General features: G+C 50.1%; 1 protein-coding gene across 1 annotated transcript in view; it reads left to right on the forward strand.

Moving 5' to 3' along the window:
- The window catches only part of wdhd1 (WD repeat and HMG-box DNA binding protein 1), a 110,062-nt gene that overhangs the window by 86,568 nt on the left and 875 nt on the right, over positions 1-22,619 (forward strand). The window contains 4 exon segments of the mRNA XM_072489704.1: positions 13,522-13,695; positions 14,693-14,817; positions 15,104-15,158; positions 15,160-15,240. Of these exon segments, the coding sequence (XP_072345805.1) occupies positions 13,522-13,695; positions 14,693-14,817; positions 15,104-15,158; positions 15,160-15,240 (435 nt within the window).

Genomic DNA, 22,619 nt, shown 5'->3' on the forward strand with positions numbered 1-22,619 from the left:
AACTGTTTAAATGTCCTGAAGGTACTTTGAAAATCTACATTGAGAAATGGATAAGGGGATAGGCTGGGTGAGGTAAGGGGGAAAGGTGACAGTTGGAGAGGGTGACGTGTTGACAAGGTGGTAGATAAGCCATGTGGGGAGGTGGCAGGTGGATTAGCATGGTGGGTGAATAAGGTGGGGAGAAGCTGGATAGCATGGTAGGCAGGTTTGGTGGGCAGGGAGGCTGATGGATGAGCTGCATAGGCTGGCGTGTGGTTAAGATGGGGAGAGCGGTAGGTGGGTCTGGGGAATGTCGGGTCAGAAATGGTTGCCGGGTTGAGTTGTGGGGAGTTGGGTGGTGAGGGATAGTCGGGTGGATTGAGGGGGTCAGGACTTGAGTCAGGTGGTGGGGGTTAGTTGGGTATTGTCATGGAGTGGGTCAAGGCAGAGATGGGTGGGAGAGGGGGTAGCAGTGTTCGGTCGGTGGGTCTGGGGAATGTTGGGTGAGTTGGAAGATCATTGTAAGTGATTGGGTGGTCAAATATGTAGTTACCCAGGATTTAGATTAGGATTTTATTGTCAAACGTTTCCTGGGTAACTATTCTGGCAAGTATTGCGGAACTATTCGAAGTCTCACACTGTAACTCGGGCACTTCTTCAGAAGATCCCAGAGAGCGGGGGAATTGCCATGGTAAGTTCCGACATCCTCGACAATTCCTATGGAGTCAGTGCATTGGGACTTTAGACAGATTCGGATGATCCACAGACCAGAACATCTGGGCCGGTGTTTCAGCCAGAAACTCAAAGTTGCAGCTCAATCCTCTCTATTTGGGTCCATCCAATTTTACTAAAGTCAAATGGATGATTAATTATTAAACCGCAATGTAATTTACTCCTCTAATTGCTGATCAGTGAGCTGAAACCCCTGAATCTATCCACAAAATGCCCATCTACAATGTCCAACCCCTATTCCAATATTCCCATTCTCTTGTCTCCTCTGTTTGGATCCTTTGTCTTTCTTTCCTGAATGCTGCTCTTCTTCCTCTGCTCCACTTTGCTCAACTTAATTTCTCTATTACCACACCATTCATTACCCCCTGCCCGCCTCTCCTCTCTCCATCTTTATCCTCCTATCTCATTTCCCTTTCTCCTTTCTGTTCAGTGATCCCTTCGTTTTCCATCTCCCCTTTTGCCACATCTTTTGCGATCTCCATCTCTTCCTTTTCCCTCTGCTCTGCATGGTTTTCATCTACCTCCTTATTATCTCCTCCTCCCGTCATCTCCTCCTCTTCTCACCATCTCTGTTGCTCCACCCTCTTTCTATCGCTATCTGCTATTTTCCTTCATACCCCAAGATCTTGCTTGATCTGAATGTTGCACTTGTTCTTGACTCCTTTGGAGCGAAATTACGTGGCCCCTGGAAATGGGCTGGGGATTGTGAGGTGTGTTTAATCTGTGCTCATTTGGTGTAATACAGGCAGGCAGCATGTCGACTTTGTGCTCCCTGCTCATTTATCTGATTGCTACATGCAGCCAGTGAGTGCTAAGGCCACTGCTCACTGGCTACATGTAACAGCAGAGAACCCAAAATCATAACTTGCTGGAACCTGTTCCCTGCTCTGCCTGAAGCCAAACCTCTACCTCTTAAAGTGGAGATGCAGCATGGCTGGAACAGGTATTAGCAGTCATGCAGGAAGTCAGTTTGCTATGGGAAACATTGCAGAATGGCACATGTGAGTGGGCAGGAGAGCATCACCCATGAAATCATCCAGACATGTGCTGAGAAGGTGGTAGGAACAGATAGCTGTGTCAAAAGCAGTGTTTTTAATATAGTTTCTCCAAAAGTGATTAAAATAATAATGCAGTCAACAAGAACATTTCTTTTCACACGGAGTCAAATTGTGATGTTTGGTACTTGGGTCTTGTGCATTGCCAATCGTGCAAAATTTGCATTATGCTTTCTTTTGCACCAGCTAACCATTAATAGAATCAGTCCTGGCAGCATCCGTGATTAATGTTTCAGGTCGGTGTTCTTTCCTCTGTTCTAATGAAAGGTCACAGACCACAAACATTTACTCTGTTTCTCTCCGAACAGAAGCTGCCAAATCTGCTGAGTATCTCCAGCATTTTCGGTTTTGAGTTCAAATTTCCACCATCCGGAGTATTTTGCTTTTGCAAACATCACTGTAACATTTTTTTTTTTTAAAATAATTTGTATTAGGATTTTCACAAAATATCAACAACAGAATGAGAAAGAAACCCAATAGAATTAAATACAGAACAAAGTAAAACAACCCCCCTGCCCCCCTCCCCCCTATACATAAATAATACATTAACACCCCGAGTTAACACAAAGCAAACATAGCAAATATATACACCCCCTCAGATCCCCCAGGGTAAATAAACAAAAATAAAATAGAACCCCCCCCCCCCCGGGTTGCTGCTGCTGCTGACCATTGTCTACCGTTCTGCCAGGAAGTCCCAAGAACGGTTGCCACCGCCTGAAGAACCCTTGTACCGATCCCCTTAAGGCGAATTTCACCCTCTCCAATTTAATAAACCCCGCCATATCGTTGATCCAGGATTCCACGCTTGGGGGCCTCGCATCCTTCCACTGAAGAAGAATCCTTCGCCGGGCTACCAGGGACGCAAAGGCCAGAATACCGGCCTCTTTCGCCTCCTGCACTCCCGGCTCCCCTGCAAACCCAAATATTGCGAGCCCCCAGCCCGGTTTGACCTGGATCCTACCACCCTCGACACCGTCCTTGCTACGCCCTTCCAAACTTCCTTCAGCGCTGGGCATGCCCAGAACATATGGGTGTGATTTGCTGGGCTCCCTGAGCACCTAACACACCTGTCCTCATCCCCAAAGAAACGGCTCATCCTTGTCCCGGTCATGTGTGCCCTGTGCAGCACCTTAAACTGTATGAGGCTGAGCCTCGCGCACGAAGTGGAAGAGTTCACCCTCCCTAGGGCATCTGCCCACGTCCCCTCTTCGATCTCCTCTCCCAACTCCTCCTCCCACTTACCTTTCAACTCCACCCCCGAGGCCTCCTCCTCCTCCTGCATCACCTGGTAAGTTTCCGAGATCTTCTCTCTCTCCCCCCCCCCCCCCCGAGAGCACCCTGTCCTGTACTGTGCGTGGCAGCAGTCGCGGGAATTCCACCGCCTGGCAAACGCCCTTACCTGTAAATATCTGAAGGTGTTCCCCGGGGGGGCAGCCCATACTTCTCCAGTTCACCCAGGCACGCAAACTTCCCGTCCACAAATAGGCCCCCCAACCTTCTTATCCCTGCCCTGAGCCACCCCGAAAACCCTCCATCTACTCTCCCTGGGACAAACCGGTGGTTCCCCCGTATTGGGGTCCACACCGAGGCCCCAACTTGCCCCCCCCCCCCGTGCCACCTCCACTGCCCCCAGATTTTGAGGGTAGCCGCCACTACTGGGCTTGTGGTATACCTCATTGGAGGGAGCGGCAGCGGCGCCGTTGCCAGCGCCTCCAGACTCGTACCCTCACAAGACGCCGTCTCCAGCCTCTTCCATGCAGCCCCCTCCATCACCCACTTGCGCACCATTGTCGCATTGGCGGCCCAGTAGCACCCACAGAGGTTGGGCAGTACCAGACCCCCCCCCCATCCCTACTCCACTCCAGGAACACCCTTCTCACCCTCGGAGTCCCTCGTGCCTACACAAACCCCGTTATGCTCCTGTTGTCCCGCCTAAAGAAGGCCTTCGGGATAAACATGGGGAGGCACTGGAACAGGAACAAAATCCTTGGGAGCACCCTACCTGCCAGGGACAACGGCAACGCGTCCCACCTCTTGAACCCCTCCTCCATTTGCTCCACCAGCCTAGTGAAATTAAGTCTATGCAGGGCCCCCCAGCTCCTGGCCACCTGGACCCCCCAAGTACCTGAAGCTTCTCTCCGCCCTTTTTAGTGGGAGCTCGCCCAGCCCCCTCTCCTGGTCCCCTGGGTGAACCACGAACAACTCGCTCTTCCCCATGTTGAGCTTGTACCCTGAGAAATCCCCAAACTCCCGAAGGATCCTCATTACCTGCGGCATTCCCCCCACCGGGTCCGCCACATATAGCAGCAAGTCGTCCACATAGAGCGACACCCTATGCTCCTCCCCGCCCCGCACCAGCCCCCTCCAGTTCCTCAACTCCCTCAGTGCCATAGCCAGGGGTTCAATCGCCAGTGCGAAGAGCAGGGGGGACAGGGGACACCCTGCCTCGTTCCTCGATGCAACCAAAAGTACTCCGACCTCTTATTCATGGCCACACTCGCCATCGGGACCTCGCACAACAGCCTAACCCACCTGACAAACCCCTCCCCAAACCCGAACCTCTTCAGCACCTCCCACAAGTACCCCCACTCTACCCTATCGAAGGCCTTCTCAGCGTCCATCGCCACCACTATCTCCCCCTCCCTCGCCGGCATCATAATAATGTTCAGGAGCCTCCGCACATTCGCGTTCAACTGCCTCCCCTTCACGAATCCCGTCTGGTCTTCGTGGATCACCTGCAGCACACATTCCTCAATTCTCGTCGCTAAGATCTTCGCCAGCACCTTGGCATCTACATTTAACAACAAAATTGGCCTGTAAGACCCACACTGCAGGGGATCCTTGTCCCGCTTCAGGATCAAGGAGATCAGTGCCCGGGACATCGTCGGGGGCAAAGCCCCACCCCTCCCTTGCCTCATTGAAGGTCCTAACTAGCAACGGGCCCAACAGGTCCACATATTTCTTGTAGAATTCGACCGGGAAACCATCCGGCCCCGGTGCCTTCCCCGCCTGCATGCTCCCTATCCCTTTGGCCAGCTCCTCCAGCCCAATCGGGGCCCCCAATCCAGCTACCAGTCCCTCCTCCACCTTCGGAAACCTCACTTGGTCCAGAAAGCGGTCCATCCGTCCCTCCTCCCGTGGGGGCTCGGACCGGTACAATTCCTCATAAAAGTCCCTGAAGACCCCATTGATGTCAACCCCACTCCGCACCACACTCCCTCCCCTATCCTTAACTCCCCCGATCTCCCTAGCTGCGACCCGCTTCCGAAGCTGATGCGCCAGCATCCGACTTTCCTTTTCCCCATACTCCTAAATCGCCCCCTGAGCCTTCCTCCACTGCACCTCCGCCTTCCTGGTGGTCACCAGGTCGAATTCGGTCTGGAGGCTGCGCCTCTTCCTCAACAGTCCTTCCTCAGCCACCTCCGCATACCTCCTGTCTACCCTCACCATCTCCCCCACCAGCCTCTCCCTCTTCCTCTGCTCCCTCCTCTCCTTGTGGGCCCTAATGGAGATCAGCTCTCCCCTAACCACCGCCTTCAACGCCTCCCATACCATCCCCACTCGGACCTCCCTGTCATCGATGGCCTCCAGGTACCTCTCTATGCTTCCTCGGACCCGCTCACTCACCTCCTCGTCCGCCAACAGCCCCACCTCCAAGCGCCACAACAGGCGCTGGTCCCTCTCCCCCAGCTCTAGGCCTACCCAATGCGGGGCGTGATCCGAAATGGCTATCGCCGAGTACTCGGTATCCTCTACTCTCGCTATCAGCGCCCTACTCATAATAAAGAAGTCGATCCGGGAATAAGCCTTATGGACATGTGAGAAGAATGAAAATTCTCTAGCCCCCGGCCTTGCAAATCTCAAAGGGTCCACCCCTCCCATCTGGTCCATAAACCCCCTCAGCACTTTAGCCGTCGCCGGCTTCCTACCCGTCCTAGACCTGGAGGGATCCAGTGCCGGATCCAACACCGTGTTAAAGTCCCCCCCGTCCCCCCCCCCCATTTTCAGGACCTCCACTTCCAAGTCCGGGATCCGACCCAACATGCGCCGCATAAAACCCGCATCGTCCCAGTTCGGGGCAAACACATTGACCAGTAGCACCCTCTCCCTTTGCAGCTTACCACTTACCATTACGTACCTGCCGCCATTGTCTGTCACAATGCTCAACGCCTCGAACGGCACACTCTTTCCCACCAAGATCGCCGCCGCCCCCCCCTCCCCCCCCCCCCCCCGCCCGCCCGATTTTTGCATCCAACCCTGAGTGAAACACCTGACCTGCCCACCCCTTCCTCAATCTTACCTGGTCTGCCACCTTCAGGTGTGTCTCCTGGAGCATGACCACATCCGCCTTCTGCCCCTTCAGGTGCGCGAACACCCGGGCCCGCTTGACCGGCCCGTTCAGTCCCCTTACGTTCCAGGTTATCAGCCGGATCAGGGGGCTACCCGCCGTCCTCCCCCTGCCGACTAGCCATAACCCCTCCTTGGCCAGCCACGTGCCCGCACCCCACACCCGGCCCCCACGGCGGCAGACCCCCGTCCCAACCCCCTCTACTCGCTCCAGCTCCCCCTTGCCCATAGTAGCAGCAACCCAGTTCCACCCACCCCCCAGCTAGAATCCCTCCTAGTTGCTTTACCCCCCCCCCCCCCCCCCCCCCCCCCATTGCACTCCCGCAAGTCTGCTGACCCCGGCTACTCCCGCCTCTCCTTCGACTCCTCCCATTGTGGGACATACCCTCCTCCTCCATTACCCATCCACAGGCTCTCCGCCTCCCCCTTTCATCCCAAGCGTGGGAAACACCCCTCGCTTCCCCGCCCCCTCCAGCCTTCAGTGTGGGAAAAAGCCTGCGCTTTCCATCTGCCAGACCACCTCTGTCGCTGCTCCTTTTCCAGACTCGGAACACACCCTCCCCCCGCGGGCACCCATCCCCCCTACCGGCCATCCACCCCTACTCCATTTACTTACCCCCCCCCCTCCAAGAGCCCACCCGACAGACCCAACCAAAACAGTGCCCAACCCACCCTAACCACCCTCCTCGAACCAAACAGAAATAAGAGCAAAGAACCCCCCCCCCTCAAAGTGTAACACCCCAACAGCAATCCCCGACCACCCGTCCCGACCCTCAGTTTGAGACCGGTTTCTCGGCCTGAACAAAGGCCCACGCCTCCTCCAGAGACTCAAAATAATGGTGCCGGTCCTTGTAGGTGACCCACAGTCGCGCCGGCTGCAACATGCCAAACTTCACCCCCTTTCTGTGCAGCACCGCCTTCGCCCGGTTGTACCCGGCCCTCTTCTTCGCCACCTCCGCACTCCAGTCCTGGTATATTCGAACCTCCACGTTCTCCCACCTGCTGCTTCTCTCTTTCTTGGCCCACCTGAGCACACACTCCCGATCAGCAAAGCGATGAAACCGCACCAGCACCGCCCATGGCGGCTCGTTAGCCTTAGGCCTCCTCGGCAGCACTCTATGGGCCCTTCCAGCTCCAGGGGCCCCTGGAAGGACCCTGCTCCCATCAGCGAGTTTAGCATGGTGACCACATAGGCCCCCATGTCCGACCCCTCCAGCCCCTCCGGGAGGCCCAGAATCCGCAAATTCTTCCGCCTTGACCGATTCGCCATCTCCTCGGACCGTTCCTGCCATTTCTTGTGGAGCGCCTCGTGCGCCTCTACCTTTACCGCAAGGCCTAAGATCTCGTCCTCGTTGTCGGAGACCTTTTGTCGGACCTCGCGGATCGCCACCCCCTGGGCCATCTGGGTCTCCAGCAGCTTGTCGATAGAAGCCTTCATCGGCTCCAGCAGGTCCGCTTTAATCTCCCTGAAGCAGCGCTGGGTAACCTCCTGCTGCTCCTGCGCCCACTGCATCCACGCTGCCTGGTCCCCGCCCGCCGCCATTTTGCTGCTCTTCCCTCGCACCTTCTTTGGGTTCACCACCACTTTTCTAGTCGCCCCGCTCCTGGTCCAAGCCATACACTGCCGGAGGAACTATTGCAATCTCCTTCCCACACCGGGAAACGTCGATAAAATGCCGTTGGGGGCTCTGAAAAGAGCCCAAAAGTCAGTTTTTAGCGGGAGCTGGCGAATGTGCGACTTAGCTCTGCATAGCCGCAACCGGAACCACTAACATTTTTTTTAATAAATATATTTTATTAAAGTTTTTCGATCAAACAAAAACAAAATTTTCCCATTTTACAACTTTGTAATAATATATACGTTGATCGTTTTTTTAAAATAAATATGCTAACAGCAACTGCCAACAACAAAATAAGAAACAACAGAAATAGTAACTAAAATAGTAACTTCGTAAAATCTAATATAAATAACTAATGTATAAACACACACATAAAAACCCCTGAGGACCCAAATGAGTCCCCCCCCCCCCCCCTGGGTTGCTGCTGCTACCTTTCCTATTTTCCCTTATCGCTCTGCGAGATAGTCGAGGAACGGTTGCCACCGCCTGGTGAACCCTTGAGCCGAACCTCTTAGTGTGTACTTTATCTGCTCCAGTTTTATGAACCCTGCCATGTCGTTTATCCAGGCCTCCACGCCCGGGGGTTTAGCTTCTTTCCACATAAGTAGAATCCTTCGCCGGGCTACTAGGGACGCAAAGGCCAAAACATCGGCCTCTCTCGCCTCCTGCACTCCCGGCTCATCTGCAACCCCAAATATAGCCAACCCCCAGCCTGGTTCGACCCGGACTCCAACCACCTTTGAAATCACTTTTGCCACACCCACCCAGAACCCATGCAATACCGGACATGACCAAAACATGTGGGTGTGGTTCGCCGGGCTTCCCGCGCATCTCCCGCACCTATCCTCCACTCCAAAAAATCTACTCAGCCTTGCTCCAGTCATATGTGCCCTGTGTAGAACCTTGAATTGTATCAGGCTGAGCCTGGCACACGAGGACGAAGAGTTTACCCTACTTAGGGCATCTGCCCACAGCCCCTCCTCAATCTCTTCCCCCAGCTCCTCCTCCCATTTTCCCTTCAGCTCCTCGACCATCGTCTCCCCCTCGTCTCTCATTTCCCTATTGCTATCTGACACCCTACCATCACCCACCCATGCCCCCAAAATCACTCTGTCCTGGATCTCTTGCGCCGGGAGCTGCGGAAATTCCCTCACCTGTTGCCTCACAAATGCCCTCACTTGCATATAGCGAAATGCATTCCCAGGTGGCAACCCATATTTTTCTGTCAGTGCTCCCAGACTCGCGAACGTCCCATCTAAGAACAAGTCCTTCAATTTCGCAATTCCTGCTCGCTGCCAAGATTTAAATCCCCCATCTATCTTTCCCGGGACGAACCTATGGTTGTTCCTTATCGGGGACCACACTGAGGCACCCGTCACTCCCTTATGTCATCTCCACTGCCCCCAAATTTTCAGAGTTGCCACCACCACTGGGTTTGTGGTGTATTTTTTCGGGGAGAACAGTAAAGGCGCCGTCACCAGTGCTTTTAGGCTAGTTCCCCTACAGGACGCCATCTCCAGTCTTTTCCACGCCGCTCCTTTCCCTTCCCTCATCCACTTATATATCATTGACACGTTGGCGGCCCAATAATAATCACTTAGACTCGGCAGTGCCAGTCCCCCTCTGTCCCTACTGCGCTGCAGGAACCCCCTCTTTACTCTTGGGGTCTTTCCAGCCCACACAAAGCTCATAATACTCTTGTCCACCTTCTTAAAAAAGGCCTTTGTAATCAGTACAGGGAGGCACTGGAACACAAAAAGAAACCTCGGAAGGACCACCATTTTAACCGCCTGCACCCTGCCCGCCAATGACAGGGGCGCCATGTCCCACCTCCTAAAGTCCTCTTCCATCTGCTCTACCAGTCGTGCCAAGTTAAGCTTATGCAAGGTTCCCCAGTTCCTGGCCACCTGGATCCCTAAATACCGGAAATCCCTTGTTACCCTCCTCAACGGTAAATCATTTATTCCCCTGCCCTGTTCCCCGGGGTGCATCACAAACAGTTCACTCTTCCCCATATTCAATTTATATCCTGAAAATTCTCCAAACTCACTGCGTGTCTGCATTATCTCAGGCATCCCCTCCACTGGGTCCGCGACATACAACAACAAATCATCTGTGTATAATGACACCCGATGCTCTTCTCCTCCTCTAAGTACCCCCCTCCACTTCCTAGAGCCCCTCAGCGCTATGGCCAGTGGCTCAATTGCCAACGCAAACAGTAACGGGGACAGGGGACATCCCTGTCTTGTACCCCTATATAGTCGGAAGTGGTCAGATCGTTGCCTATTTGTGATTACACTTGCCACCGGGGCCCTGTATAGGAGCTGAACCCATCTCATGAACCCCTCTCCAAATCCAAATCTCCTCAGTACTTCCCACAGGCAGTCCCACTCCACTCTCAAATGCTTTCTCTGCATCCATCGCCACCACTATCTCCGCCTCCCCCTCCGGTGGGGGCATCATCATCACCCCCAGCAGCCTCCGTATATTAACATTCAATTGCCTCCCTTTAACAAACCCTGTTTGATCATCATGCACCACCCCCGGGACACAGTCCTCTATCCTCGTCGCCATCACCTTGGCCAAAAGCTTGGCATCTACGTTCAAGAGGGAAATAGGCCTGTATGACCCGCACTGCAGCGGGTCTTTGTCTCTTTTCAGGATCAGCGATATCGTCGCCTCCGACATCGTCGGGGGTAGTGTCCCCCTTTCCCTAGCCTCATTAAAAGTTCTCGTCAGAAGTGGGGCCAGCAGGTCCACGTATTTCCTATAGAACTCCACCGGGAACCCATCCGGTCCCGGGGCCTTCCCTGCCTGCATGTTCCCAATTCCTTTTACCACTTCCTCCACCTCAATCTGCGCTCCCAGTCCTGTCATCTCCTATTCCTCCACCTTCGGGAACTCCAGCTGGTCTAGGAAACGCGTCATTCCCTCTTTCCCTTCTGGGGGTTGAGCCTTATATAGCCTCTCGTAAAATACCTTAAACACCCCGTTCACCCTCTCCGCTCCCCGTTCCATCTTTCCCTCCTCGTCCCTAACCCCTCCGATCTCTCTCGCCGCCCCCCTCTTCCTAAGTTGTTGGGCCAGCAGCCGGCTCGCCTTCTCTCCATATTCATACTGCACTCCCTGTGCCTTCCTCCATTGTGCCTCCGCCTTACCCGTGGTCAACAAGTCAAAGTCCATGTGTAATCTCCGTCTTTCCCTGTATAGCCCTTCATCTGGAGCCTCCGCATATTGCCTATCCACCCTCAAAATCTCCCTCAACAATCTCTCCCTTTCTTTACCCTCTTGTTTCCCCTTATGGGCCCTTATGGAGATCAGCTCCCCTCTAACCACCGCCTTCAGCGCCTACCAGACCACTCCCACCTGGACCTCTCCGTCATCATTAATCTCTAGGTACCTTTCAATACATCCCCTCACCCTTACACATACCCCTTCGTCCGCCAACAGTCCCATATCTAATCTCCAGAGTGGGTGCTGTTCCTTTTCCTCTCCTACTTCCAGATCTACCCAATGTGGGGCGTGATCTGAAATGGCTATAGCCGAATACTCCGTTCCTGCCACCTTCGGGATCAGCGCCCTTCCCAGGACAAAGAAGTCTATCCGGGAGTACACTTTGTGGACATGGGAGAAGAAGGAAAACTCTTTACTCCTTGGCCTAGTAAATCTCCAGGGATCCACTCCTCTCATCTGCTCCATAAAGCCCTTAAGCACCTTGGCCGCTGCCGGCCTCCTCCCGGTCCTAGGTCTGGACCGGTCCAGCCCTGGGTCCAGCACCGTGTAGAAGTACCCCCCCCCCCCCCATTACCAACTTTCCCATCTCCAGGTCTGGGATGCGCCCCAACATACGCTTCATAAAGTTCGCGTCATCCCAGTTCGGGGCATATACATTCACCAGCACCACCGCCTCACCTTGCAATCTGCCACTCACCATCACGTATCTACCCCCACTGTCCGCCACTATCGTCTTCGCCTCAAACAATACCCGTTTCCCCACCAGTATTGCCACCCCTCTATTTTTCGCATCCAAGCCCGAGTGGAATACCTGTCCCACCCATCCTTTTCTTAATCTGACCTCATCCGCCAGTTTCAGGTGCGTCTCCTGAAGCATGACCACGTCTGCCTTTAGGTGCGCAAGTACCCTTGCCCTCTTAATCGGCACATTCAACCCGCTCTCGTTCCACGTGATCAATCGGGTTGGGGGGCTCTTTACCCCCCCCCCCCCCCCCCCCCCCCCTCGTCGACTAGCCATCCCCTTTTTTAGACCAGCTCCTCACCCGGTTCCCACGCACCTGCTTATCCCCCCGACGGCGCCCTCCCATCCCGACCATCCCATCCCGTAACAGCTCCCCCTTCGCAGCAGCAACCCAGTTAACCCCCCCCGCTAGATCCCTCTCTAGCTTAGTTGCTCCCCCCATATTGCTTCCGGAAGTCAGCAAACTCTGTCTGACCTCGGCTTCCCCCGTTTATCCTTAGCCTCCCATTATGTGAGGCCCCCTCCTCCCTGCGCCCCCTTTTCCCGCCACAATTTCCATACCGCGGGAACAAAGCCCGCGCTTCCCTCTCGGCCCCACCCCTGATGGCGCAGCTCCCTCTCTCCTTCCCCCTCCCTTTCCCCACCGGCGCCCACATTTCTTCGTGTCCCCCTCCTTCGAGGGGAAAGAGAATTTTCCCCCATCTGATTCACAGTCCCTTGCCACCACCTCACTACTTCATTTCGAACACTCTTTCTCCAATCTAGTCCAACTTCTCCTCTTCAGTAAATGTCCACGCCTCTTCTGCTGTCTCGAAGTAGTGGTGTTTACCCTGGTGTGTAACCCACAGTCTTGCCGGCTGCAACATTCCGAACTTCACTTTCCTCTTGTGGAGCACCGCCTTGGCCCGATTGAAACTCGCCCTCCTTCTCGCCACCTCCGCACTCCAATCCTGATACACGCGGATCACCGCGTTCTCCCACCTGCTGCTCCGTGTCTTTTTCGCCCATCTCAGGACAATCTCCCTGTCCTTGTAGCGGTGGAACCTCACCACTATTGCTCGAGGTATTTCTCCTGCCTTTGGTCTTCTCACGAGGACTCGAGACGCTCCCTCCACTTCCAGGGGGCCCGTCGGGGCCTCAGCTCCCATTAAGGTATGGAGCATCGTGCTCACATACGCCCCAACGTCCGCTCCCTCTGCCCCTTCGGGAAGACCCAAGATTCTTAAGTTCTTCCTCCTCGAGCTATTTTCCAGGGCTTCTAGTCTCTCCATACACCTCTTATGCAGTGCCTCGTGTGTCTCCGCCTTCACCACCAAGCCCTGTAGCTCGTCCTCATTTTCGGCAGCTTTTGCCTTCACTCCACGGAGCTCCATCTCTTGGGTCTTCTGCGCCTCCTTTAACCCCTCAATCGCCTGCAGCATCGGCGCCAGCACCTCCTTCTTGAGCTCCTCCACACATCGCCGGAGGAACTCCTGCTGTTCCAGGCCCCATACCAACTGGCCTCCCTCCGCCGCCATCTTGCTTCTCACTTCCCTTCTTTGCCGCTGCTCCAGAGGATCCTCCGCAATCTGGCCACTATTATCTCTTCTGTCCATTCACATCCGGGGGGACTCCCTTCTATGTCGCCTCACAGTGGGTTTAGCCTTCGAAAATTGCCGTTGGGCCTCCCGATAAGAGCCCAAAAGTCCGTTAAAACGGGAGGTGCCGAAACGTGCGACTCAGCTGGTCATTGCCGCACCCGGAAGTCACCACTAACATTTTTTAATACACTCATTTGCTTAACCCAAATCTTTTGATATTTCCCCTTTCCCAGGTAACATCTGGTGGAATATCCCCTGCGCTGGCTGGAGGTCAAGCTCGTAACACCAATATTCTAGATAGCATGACGAAAATTGGTAAGAAATCGTCAAACAACAACAGCCAGTCTGCAAACAATGAGAAATCGCTGGTCCTCAAACCTCTGGTCTCAAAATCGAAGGCCAAACAGGTACCAACTTGTTTCAGAATTTGTTTTAACAGGATTGGGAATTATGTTTTTTTTTTTTTTAAATACAGCGCTGTTGCCTCAGTGAAGTGCCATCACCATTGGGGTGCTGAGTCAGAAGGTTCCAGGTTGACCACTGCTCAGTGGTACATTGGTTGCTCTTGTCCAAAATGGTGGATGACATGCTCCCACTATTGTTCAGTGTGACTGCGCTGGGAGTTGTGTCAGCAGCCACAAAACCTCCATCACTATTTGACATCGCTTTGGAAAATGATGTGCGGATTTTACATTATTTTTCTTTTAATAAATTTAGAGTACCCAATTCATTTTTTCCAATTAAGGGGCAATTTAGCACGGCCAATCCACCAGTCCTGCACATCTTTGAGTTGTGGGGGGGAAACCCTCGCAACGCGGGGAGAATGTGCAAACTCCACACGGGCAACAGACATTGCATTATGACATGTGGGCCTGGCAGTCTTGTCTCGGTCATTAAATAGCACTTTTATACTCTGCTCAAATGTGAAAAATGTCATTTTTATACCAGATCTGGGGGATCAAGTACTGGATAAGAATTTAAGTGGGCATATTTAACATGTATGTGTCAAAACTGGGGAAGTTTTTTAAAAAGCAGGTTGTGTATTGTGCTACTTTTTCTGGTGTAGGTCTAGAGATATGACCAAACTCTCTTTCTGAACAGTGAAAGGCGATTTTGTAATTATCTTTTCTCAAAACAATATAATTGCAAGCTATTTTTCAAAAAATGTTTTGCAGCTCTAACACTGTACAGCAAGATGTAGAAATAAAAACTTGACCTTTTAAATCTCCCATGTGGTGATAATTGCATGAGATTTCTTGATTTCTGTAATTAATTTGTGAACGGATTGAGTCAGTCCTACACATTTTTGCAGTTAATTCAGAACTGATGATCTGTATGACAAATGAATCATAATTTCAGTTCCAAAGTTGGGCGACTTATTTTATTTTTCTTATTTTTTCGAAGACTCAAGCTACACTCTTCCAGTCAACCATCCCCAAATCCAGTAGCAAAACTGTGGAAGGAAAAGCAATTGAGGCTCGGCCCATACAATCAATCATTCCTGACAATAAAAATACAGAAAACAAAAAGTGAGTGTTTCTAACATTCGATTCAAACGATGTGCACATTCAGATAACGTTTATGCTGCCAAGAAATCTTAACTTACGTCAGAGACCATAGCAGACTTTCCTTTTTTTTTTAATACGAGGATTTGTTGCAAAATAGTCTCTTCAAGGTTCACTCTGTGACTAGATAGTTTAGATTTATTGTCCTCGGAGATCGATGCTGCATTGTAATTCTGAACAATTTAATGGCTTGAGACTAGAGCACAAAGGTTCCTTAAATTGCAATAATAGCTTGTTTTCTTGTAAAAAGGCCCAAGACAGGTTTCCAACTCTGGTTAGAAGAAAGCCGAGAAGATATTGTTGCTGAAAGGTCCAGATTTAACAGAAGAAGAAATAATTAAGGAAGGCATGAACAGATTCCGTATTCTGTCATCTGAGGAGAGAAAGGTATAAAAATCAAATCCCGTCCTGGAATTTAGCTTTTAGCATTTTTGATGATTTTTAAAAAAAATTTCATACACCATTTTTGTCTTGTATAAACAATTACTAATTTAAACATTTGAAAATGTTTTACATCATACGTGTCGGAACCGAGTGTGTCGATAGGGGGAATATTGGAGCTGCTTCGACGAATTTGGGTCTTTCTCGGGGTACAAGCTGAATCTAGACAAGAGTGAGTATTTTGTGGTGTCTCGGCTGGGGGTGGGGGGGGTGGGGGGGGCTGCCATTTCGTAAGGGCAGGGATTCACTTTAGGTATCTGGGGGTACAGGTTGCCTGGGAGTGGGGGGGGGGGGTGCTCACAGGTACAACATCTCTAGTTTGGTGGGGAGAGATCTGGCACGGTGGGATGGTCTCCCTCTGTCACTGGCGGGTTGGGTACAGGCGGTTAAAATGAATGTGTTGCCGCGATTTCTGTTTATTTTTCAATGCCTGCCAATTTTCCTACCAAAGGCTTTTTTCAGAGAGATTGAGGGAAGGATTACCTTGTTCATATGGGGAGGGAAGGTGGCCAGAGTGAGAAAGGTGCTGCTACAGAGGGGAAGGCAGGCAGGGAGTTTGGGTCTTCCGAACCTGATGTATTACTACTGGGCGGCGAATGTGGAGAAGGTGCGGAGCTGGGTCAGAGGGGTTGATTCCCAGTGGGTCCAGAATGGACGAGAGTTTGTGCAGAGGGTCGGGACTGAAAGCACTAGCAACACCGCCGCTCCCGATAGCCCTGGGGAAATACTCAGGGAGTCCGGTAATAATAGTTTGAGAATTTGGAGGCAGTTTCGCCAATACTGCGGTTTGGGGGCAGGGTCAAGGGAAATGCCGATTCGGGGGAACCACAGATTTGAGCCAGGGAGGTGGGATGGAAATTTTCGGAAATGGGAGGGGAAGGGGATTAAGAAGCTAAAAGATTTGTTTCTTTGGGGTCGGTTTGCAGGATTGAAGGAGCTGGAGAAGTATGGGATGGAGCAGGGGGAAATGTTTAGATACATGCAGGTTCGAGATTTTGCCAGAAAGGAGATACAGAGCTTCCCGGTGGAGCCGGCCTCCACATTGCTGGAGGAGGTGCTGACGACGGGGGGTGGAGAAGGGGGTAGTGTCAGCGGTCTACGGAGCTATTTTGGAAGAGGAGAAGGCACCACTGGAAGGGATCAAAGCAAAGTGGGAGGAAGAGTTGGGAGAGGTTATGGAGGAGGGGTTCTGGTGTGAGGTGCTCCGGAGAGTGAAAGCCTCCACCTTGTGCGCGTGTTTGGGGCTGATACAGCTGAAGGTGGTATACAGAGCACACCTCGCGAGGATGAGCCGATTCTTTGAAGGAGTAGAAGATGTGTGTGAGCGTTGCCGGGGGGGGGGTGGGGGGGGCGCTAATCACGTTCATATGTTTTGGTCCTGTCCAAAGCTAGGGGAGTACTGAAAGGAGGTTTTTAGGGTAATTTCCAAGGTGGTGCACGTGAAACTGGACCTGGGTCCCCGGGAGGTCATATTCGGGGTGTCGGACCAGCCAGGGTTGGAAACGGGTGCGGGAGCAGATATAGCCTTCGCCTCGTTAATTGCCCGAAGGCTGATCCTGATGGGATGGGAGAGCAGCCTCTCCACCCAGTGCCCTGGCGTGGCAGGGGGACCTGTTGGAATACTTGACTCTTGAGAAGGTTAAGTTTGAACTGAAGGGAAGGATGGAGGGGTTCTACAATTCATGGGCATTATTCATTATGCACTTTCAAGAACTGGATAACATCGAACATTCGTTGGGGGGCCGGGGGGGTGTGATGGGTGGGAGGGTTGGGGTGTATTAAGGGCGACTATAGGTGATTCCTGATTCCTTTTTGTCATTTGTTTGTGTGAACATGCAGGCTCATGTTTGGGGTTTGGTGGGAGGATGGGATCGTTGTTATTGATATGGGGATTGACATATTTGTTACTGATTATTGTTTATTGTTGGGTGTAAATTTGGGAGAAAATGTGAAAAAGGAGGAGAATAAAAAAATATTTTCTTTAAAAAATGTTTTGCATCACCAAATAATTAAGAATAATTAGCTAGTACAATTTATTTCCATTGATTCCAAATAAAATTGATATTTTTGGGGGGCAAATAATTTATCATCATTCTTTTGCCACATACTGTTTCTCGTAAAAAATATTTTTCATCCCATCCTTAAAGTTACAAAGCTAATGCTCAGAGTGGACAGGGCAAACCCTGAATCATAAAATCATTGAAACACTACAGTGCAGAAGGAGACCATTCGGCCCATCATGTCTGCACCGACCCTCTGAAAGGGTACCCTAGCTAGGGTCAGGGCCCCACCCTATCCCCTTAACCCAGTAACACCACCTGACGCTTTGGAAACTAAGGAGCAATTGAGCCCGTCCACCTAACCTTCACATTTTTGGACTGTGGGAGTCCAAAGAGCACCCGGAGGAAACCCACCCAGACACACGGAGAAAGTGCAAATTCCACACTGACAGTCACCCGAGGCCGGAATTGAAACCCGGGTTCCTGGAACGGAGGCAGCAGTGCTTGCCACTGTGCCGCCCTTGGCTCAATCTCATTGCTTGCTCCAAAAAACAATTCAAGTTCAAGCCCATTCATGGCCTCCACAAGAAAGTCTGACAGGAAAAAGCTTTACCCCTCATCTTGGGCTTGACCGGACGCTTGATCATGGCCGAAAGGCTGAGAAGCGATCACACACTGTTTTAGCTACAAAGTTCACTATTCAATTGACCTTGATTGCTGCTTTGCATTGGTTGGACATGGTGTAAGTGAGCTCTTATGTATTTTACAAACGCCTCTTTTAATCCAACAAATATATATTGAATCTTGGCAAATCTGTGTGGTAAAACTAATGCATAACGAGAACCCACGTTGAAGGCTAAATCTACAGATCTGAACAGGTTAAATTGAGACAAGATAATTCTTGTGCATGTGCTGTGCTGATATTTTGTTTCGTCGACACTGGGAAATCTAGCAGCAATCAGATTAGAAACCGTGTTCACAGCAGTACTACTTGATTTTGATTGCACTGCTCACAGACTACAAAACAAAATGTAACTGAATAGTTTTGAAGTGGATGTTCCTGAGGAATCATACCTATGTAAATTTAGTAGTATTGATTTTATTTCTTTGTGACCTGTTATTTAAGCAGGATTGGCAGATACAGAGACACATCCATTTAGGTTCATGTAATTGGAGGAAAACACTGCAAAGTGAAAAATGACCAGGGGTTTTTTGCAGAGGGGCTTTGTGCTTTGAACTTTTCACAGTCCTAAAGCTATATAAGTTATATTTGGAAGAGGAGTAAAAGATTTGGATTGACTAGCCAACCTGGTTGTTTCATGTTTGATTTTTTTTTCTCTGGTGAAAATGCGGTAATGTAATTTTCGGCACAATTGTCTTATTTTCGATTGATTGGGAATCAGTTATATGGGGGGCGCGGGGAGGGGGTGGGGGCTGCAAAGCAACTTATGAAGGAACCTAGGGGATTCAATCTAAGTAAAAATTGTGCAATTAGCCCTCAAAGCCAAGGAACTTTCTTTCCGGAGCAGACTAAGCACGGCCCAGAGTATTTCCATGAAGAAAAGCATTGAGGGACTATGGAATGTAAATTTTAAATTATGGATGCAAAAACAACTCCTCTATAAGATTCTCTTTAAATACACAATCTTTGGAACATTAAGACCAATGCTTCAGCAATTTCCTCATCGATGGATTCTCATACCTTGCGTGAAAACCATCTGGTCCTGAACACTTGTTCACCGTAAGTTCCTTAACTGTCGCTGGGTCAAAAACCTGGAACCCCTTCCCTAACTGCATTGTGGGTGTACCTGCAGCATACGCAGTGCAGTGGTTCAAGACGGCAGCTCACCTCCACCTTTCCAAGGGCAACTGGGGATAAACAACAAATGCTGGCCTTGCATGCGATGCTCATATCCATGAATGGAAAATAAATTGCATTGTTTTCTCCATTACCATTTGTTACATTAAATCGAATGTTCCTCTCTCAACTTATTTAGACATTAGCTTGTCCCAGTGGTATTTTTAATTTTTCTATTGCTGTGTAACAAATGCAAAAGTATTAATTTAATAAGTTTACCATTTTTTTCAATGTCTGTTACTGTCTCTCCAGCATCCGTTTTTAATGGGCTAACAGCCCCCCCGCCCCCCCCCCCCCCCCCCCCGGTTACGAACCCCTCTCTTTCGATATGTAAAACCGTTAGTTTTGATATCACTTACAAGTCTTCACCGGTTGGCAATTCAGTACATACTTTGTGTCTCTTCATTGCTTTTTTACAGATTCAACTGTTCCTCATTATGTGCTTGCAGCTTGACTCTGTTTTGTTTGAAACCTAATTTGTTAACCATGGTTGCTCAGTTACACCTGTGAAGATTATGCACTGGTTTTATACCATACAAAGTACTTTGAATACTTCATTCATTCATGGGGTGTAGACATCACCGACAAGGCCAGCATTTATTGGCAATCCCTATTGCCTTGAGAAGGTGCCGCCTTGAACCGCTGCAGTCCTGGCATAGGTACATCCGCAGTACATGGAGACAAGACTGTTTTGGCAAGGGAGCAGACAATACCACAGGAGAAAAGGTAATGAGGAATGACATCTCCACTCTCCCAGAACATCTTGGGCCAATACTTATGGTCACAATATCTGGGACATCAGATCTGCTGACAACACTACCCTGATGGTCAAAGACAATGATGATGGCTGAAGAGCTGGGAAAGTCTAGTCTGAGGTTTGGGTTGAATATCAACACCAAGATGTACTCGACAATTCATAGTGAAAGCAGTGTGACACTTTGGTCCTCGATTTTTGCAAATGTAGATCACTTTCAATTTTTGAGATTGAACATGACCACAAATAGAGATAGCAGCACTGAAAACAAAACAAGACCAGCAATTGACTGCTGTAGTTTGTGAGCTGAAGTATAGAGGGCACCCATTATTGGCCTACATGCGAAAGAAACAACTTGCAATATCCCTGGTTTGGGGCATTACGCTGCATGGGTGCAAGAACTGGACCCATGTGGCTAAGGGGCTGGTTTAGCACAGTGGGCTAAACAGCTGGCTTGTAATGCAGAACAAGGCCGCAGCGTGGGTTCAATTCCCGTACCGGTGACTAGGGGCTTTTCACAGTAACTTCACTGAAGCCTACTTGTGACAAGCTATTATTATTATTAATAAGAAGATTACAGATTTTTAAATGTGACCCTGACAGTGCAGCGCGGTGGTGCAGTAGTTAGCACTGCTGTATCATGGCACTAAGGTTCCAGGTTCGATCCCGGCTCTGGGTCACTGTGCGTGTGGAGTTTTCACATTCTCCCCATGTGTGTGTGGGTTTCGCCCCCACGACCCAAAAAGATGTGGGTAGGTTGATTGGCCATTTCCCATGAATTTGTCCACAAGATCACCGTAGTTCGAACATCTCATGGGCTTTTAGTTCAAGTGAAGAAGTGGACATTGAGAAAAAATACAACCACTGGAAAAGGGCGTCGGGCGCTGGCAGCAATAGAAGGTGAAACATCAGAAAGGAATAGGCCAGGTCGGAGACTGGTTAGGTGGACTGCATCAGAAACTGGATGAAGGGAAGAGTGACAGCAGCATGCAGAATTGCAGTGAACAGAGAAAGGGCAATGGCCCCACATGGACTATAGGTAATTATGGATGGGTACCCATAAGTGCTGGTGTTCCTATGCGCCCAAAGCCCTTGTTCTTCTAATTGGTAATGGTTACGGGTTTGGAAAGTGCTGTTAAAGCAGCTTTGGTGAGTTGCTGCAGCCATCGTGCGCCAGTGGTGGGAGTGAATGTTGAGCTGGTCGATAGAATGCTAATCAGACAGGCTGCTTTGTCCTGAATTATGCCGAGCTTCTTATCTTTTTTGAGCTGCACTCATCCAGACAAATGGGGAATGTTGCATCAGAATCCTGAATTGTGTCTTGTAAATGTTGGCCAGGCTTTGGGGAGTCAGACGGTCAGCTAGTCACAGAATCTCTAGCCTCTGACTTAATCTTGTAACCACAGTATTTATGTTGCTCTACTCATTAGAACGTCTGGTTGATAGGGGCCCCAGGGTATTGATGGTGGGAAATTCAGGGATGGTCATGACGTTGAATGCCAAGAGGAGATATTTTTCTTCTTGGAGATGATCATTGCCTGGCATTTGTTACTTTCCACTTGTCTAAGCCTAAATATTCATGTTTTGCTGCATTGTGGGCACAGATTGTTTTTTATCAGAGGTCTTGTGAATGGTACTGAACACTGCAATCATCAGCATTCATCCCCACTTTGACCATCTGAAGGACGGAAGGTTATTGATTAAGCAGCTGAAGATAGTGTCCTGCAAGCATGTGGTGGGGCTGAGATGATTAGCCTCCAAAAATCACAACTTTTCTGCTTTGTTCTTTGTGCTAGTGGAGTGTTTTCCCCGATAGCCATTCACTTTGTTACCCAAGTAATACGCTGCCTTCATGTTTGTCCTTCCAATTTTGTTTAGGTATCGAAGTCTAATGGCTGCTCCATTGTGCCTTTTGTTAGCTGAATTTGTGCTTTTAACTTGTTTTATTTCTTATGCTATATGAATTTGAATACAGAACTCCTATCTAAATAATAGTTTCCACTTACCCCATAATATTTCCATGTGGTCCTTAATACTTATTACTTTGGTGTGGATCCCATCCCTCTTCCCCCACCCCCAATGACTCCCAACTAATTTAAATTCTTGCCTACTGTGACATTATCATAAATGTAAGAACTGCAAGGGTTAGTGAAATGTCTAACTCAACCACTGGAGGGAACTAGATGTACAAGTGTATAAGACATTGATGCTGATATTGATATGGGTGAGAAGTTGCGGAGAAGGCTAGAGAACAGCTGGAAGGAAAGATAGTGTGAGTGAGAGCAGATCATAGTTAATGTCATAGTGTAGAGATTAGTAGTAGATGAGTGTAGGTTATATGTTTATTATCAACTGTATTATCTAGGAGTAGGTGTTGAATCCAAATTAGTAGTGTTAATAAATTTATAGCTTTGTTCAATTTAAAGCTTTTTTTTTGTCTTTATGAACACTACTCCAACCATCCTAAATTTAGCAAAACAAAGAATGCCACACCTACACCCTATTTACTCCTTCCGTAAGGGCCATATGTGCCTATGCCCAGTTTAGATGATAAGCTCTTCTGTCTGTGGAGCTTTCCCTGACCTAAAAAGTGATCCAGTATCCCAGGAATCTAAAACACTTGGTGCTCTACCATCGTTCCAGCCATGCACCGATTCCTAATCTTTCTATCTGGTCCAATGTGTGGAAATAAAACACAGCATTTTGTGGTGCT

The sequence above is a fragment of the Scyliorhinus torazame genome, chromosome 2 (assembly GCF_047496885.1).
Source record: "Scyliorhinus torazame isolate Kashiwa2021f chromosome 2, sScyTor2.1, whole genome shotgun sequence".
Lineage (NCBI taxonomy): Eukaryota > Metazoa > Chordata > Chondrichthyes > Carcharhiniformes > Scyliorhinidae > Scyliorhinus > Scyliorhinus torazame.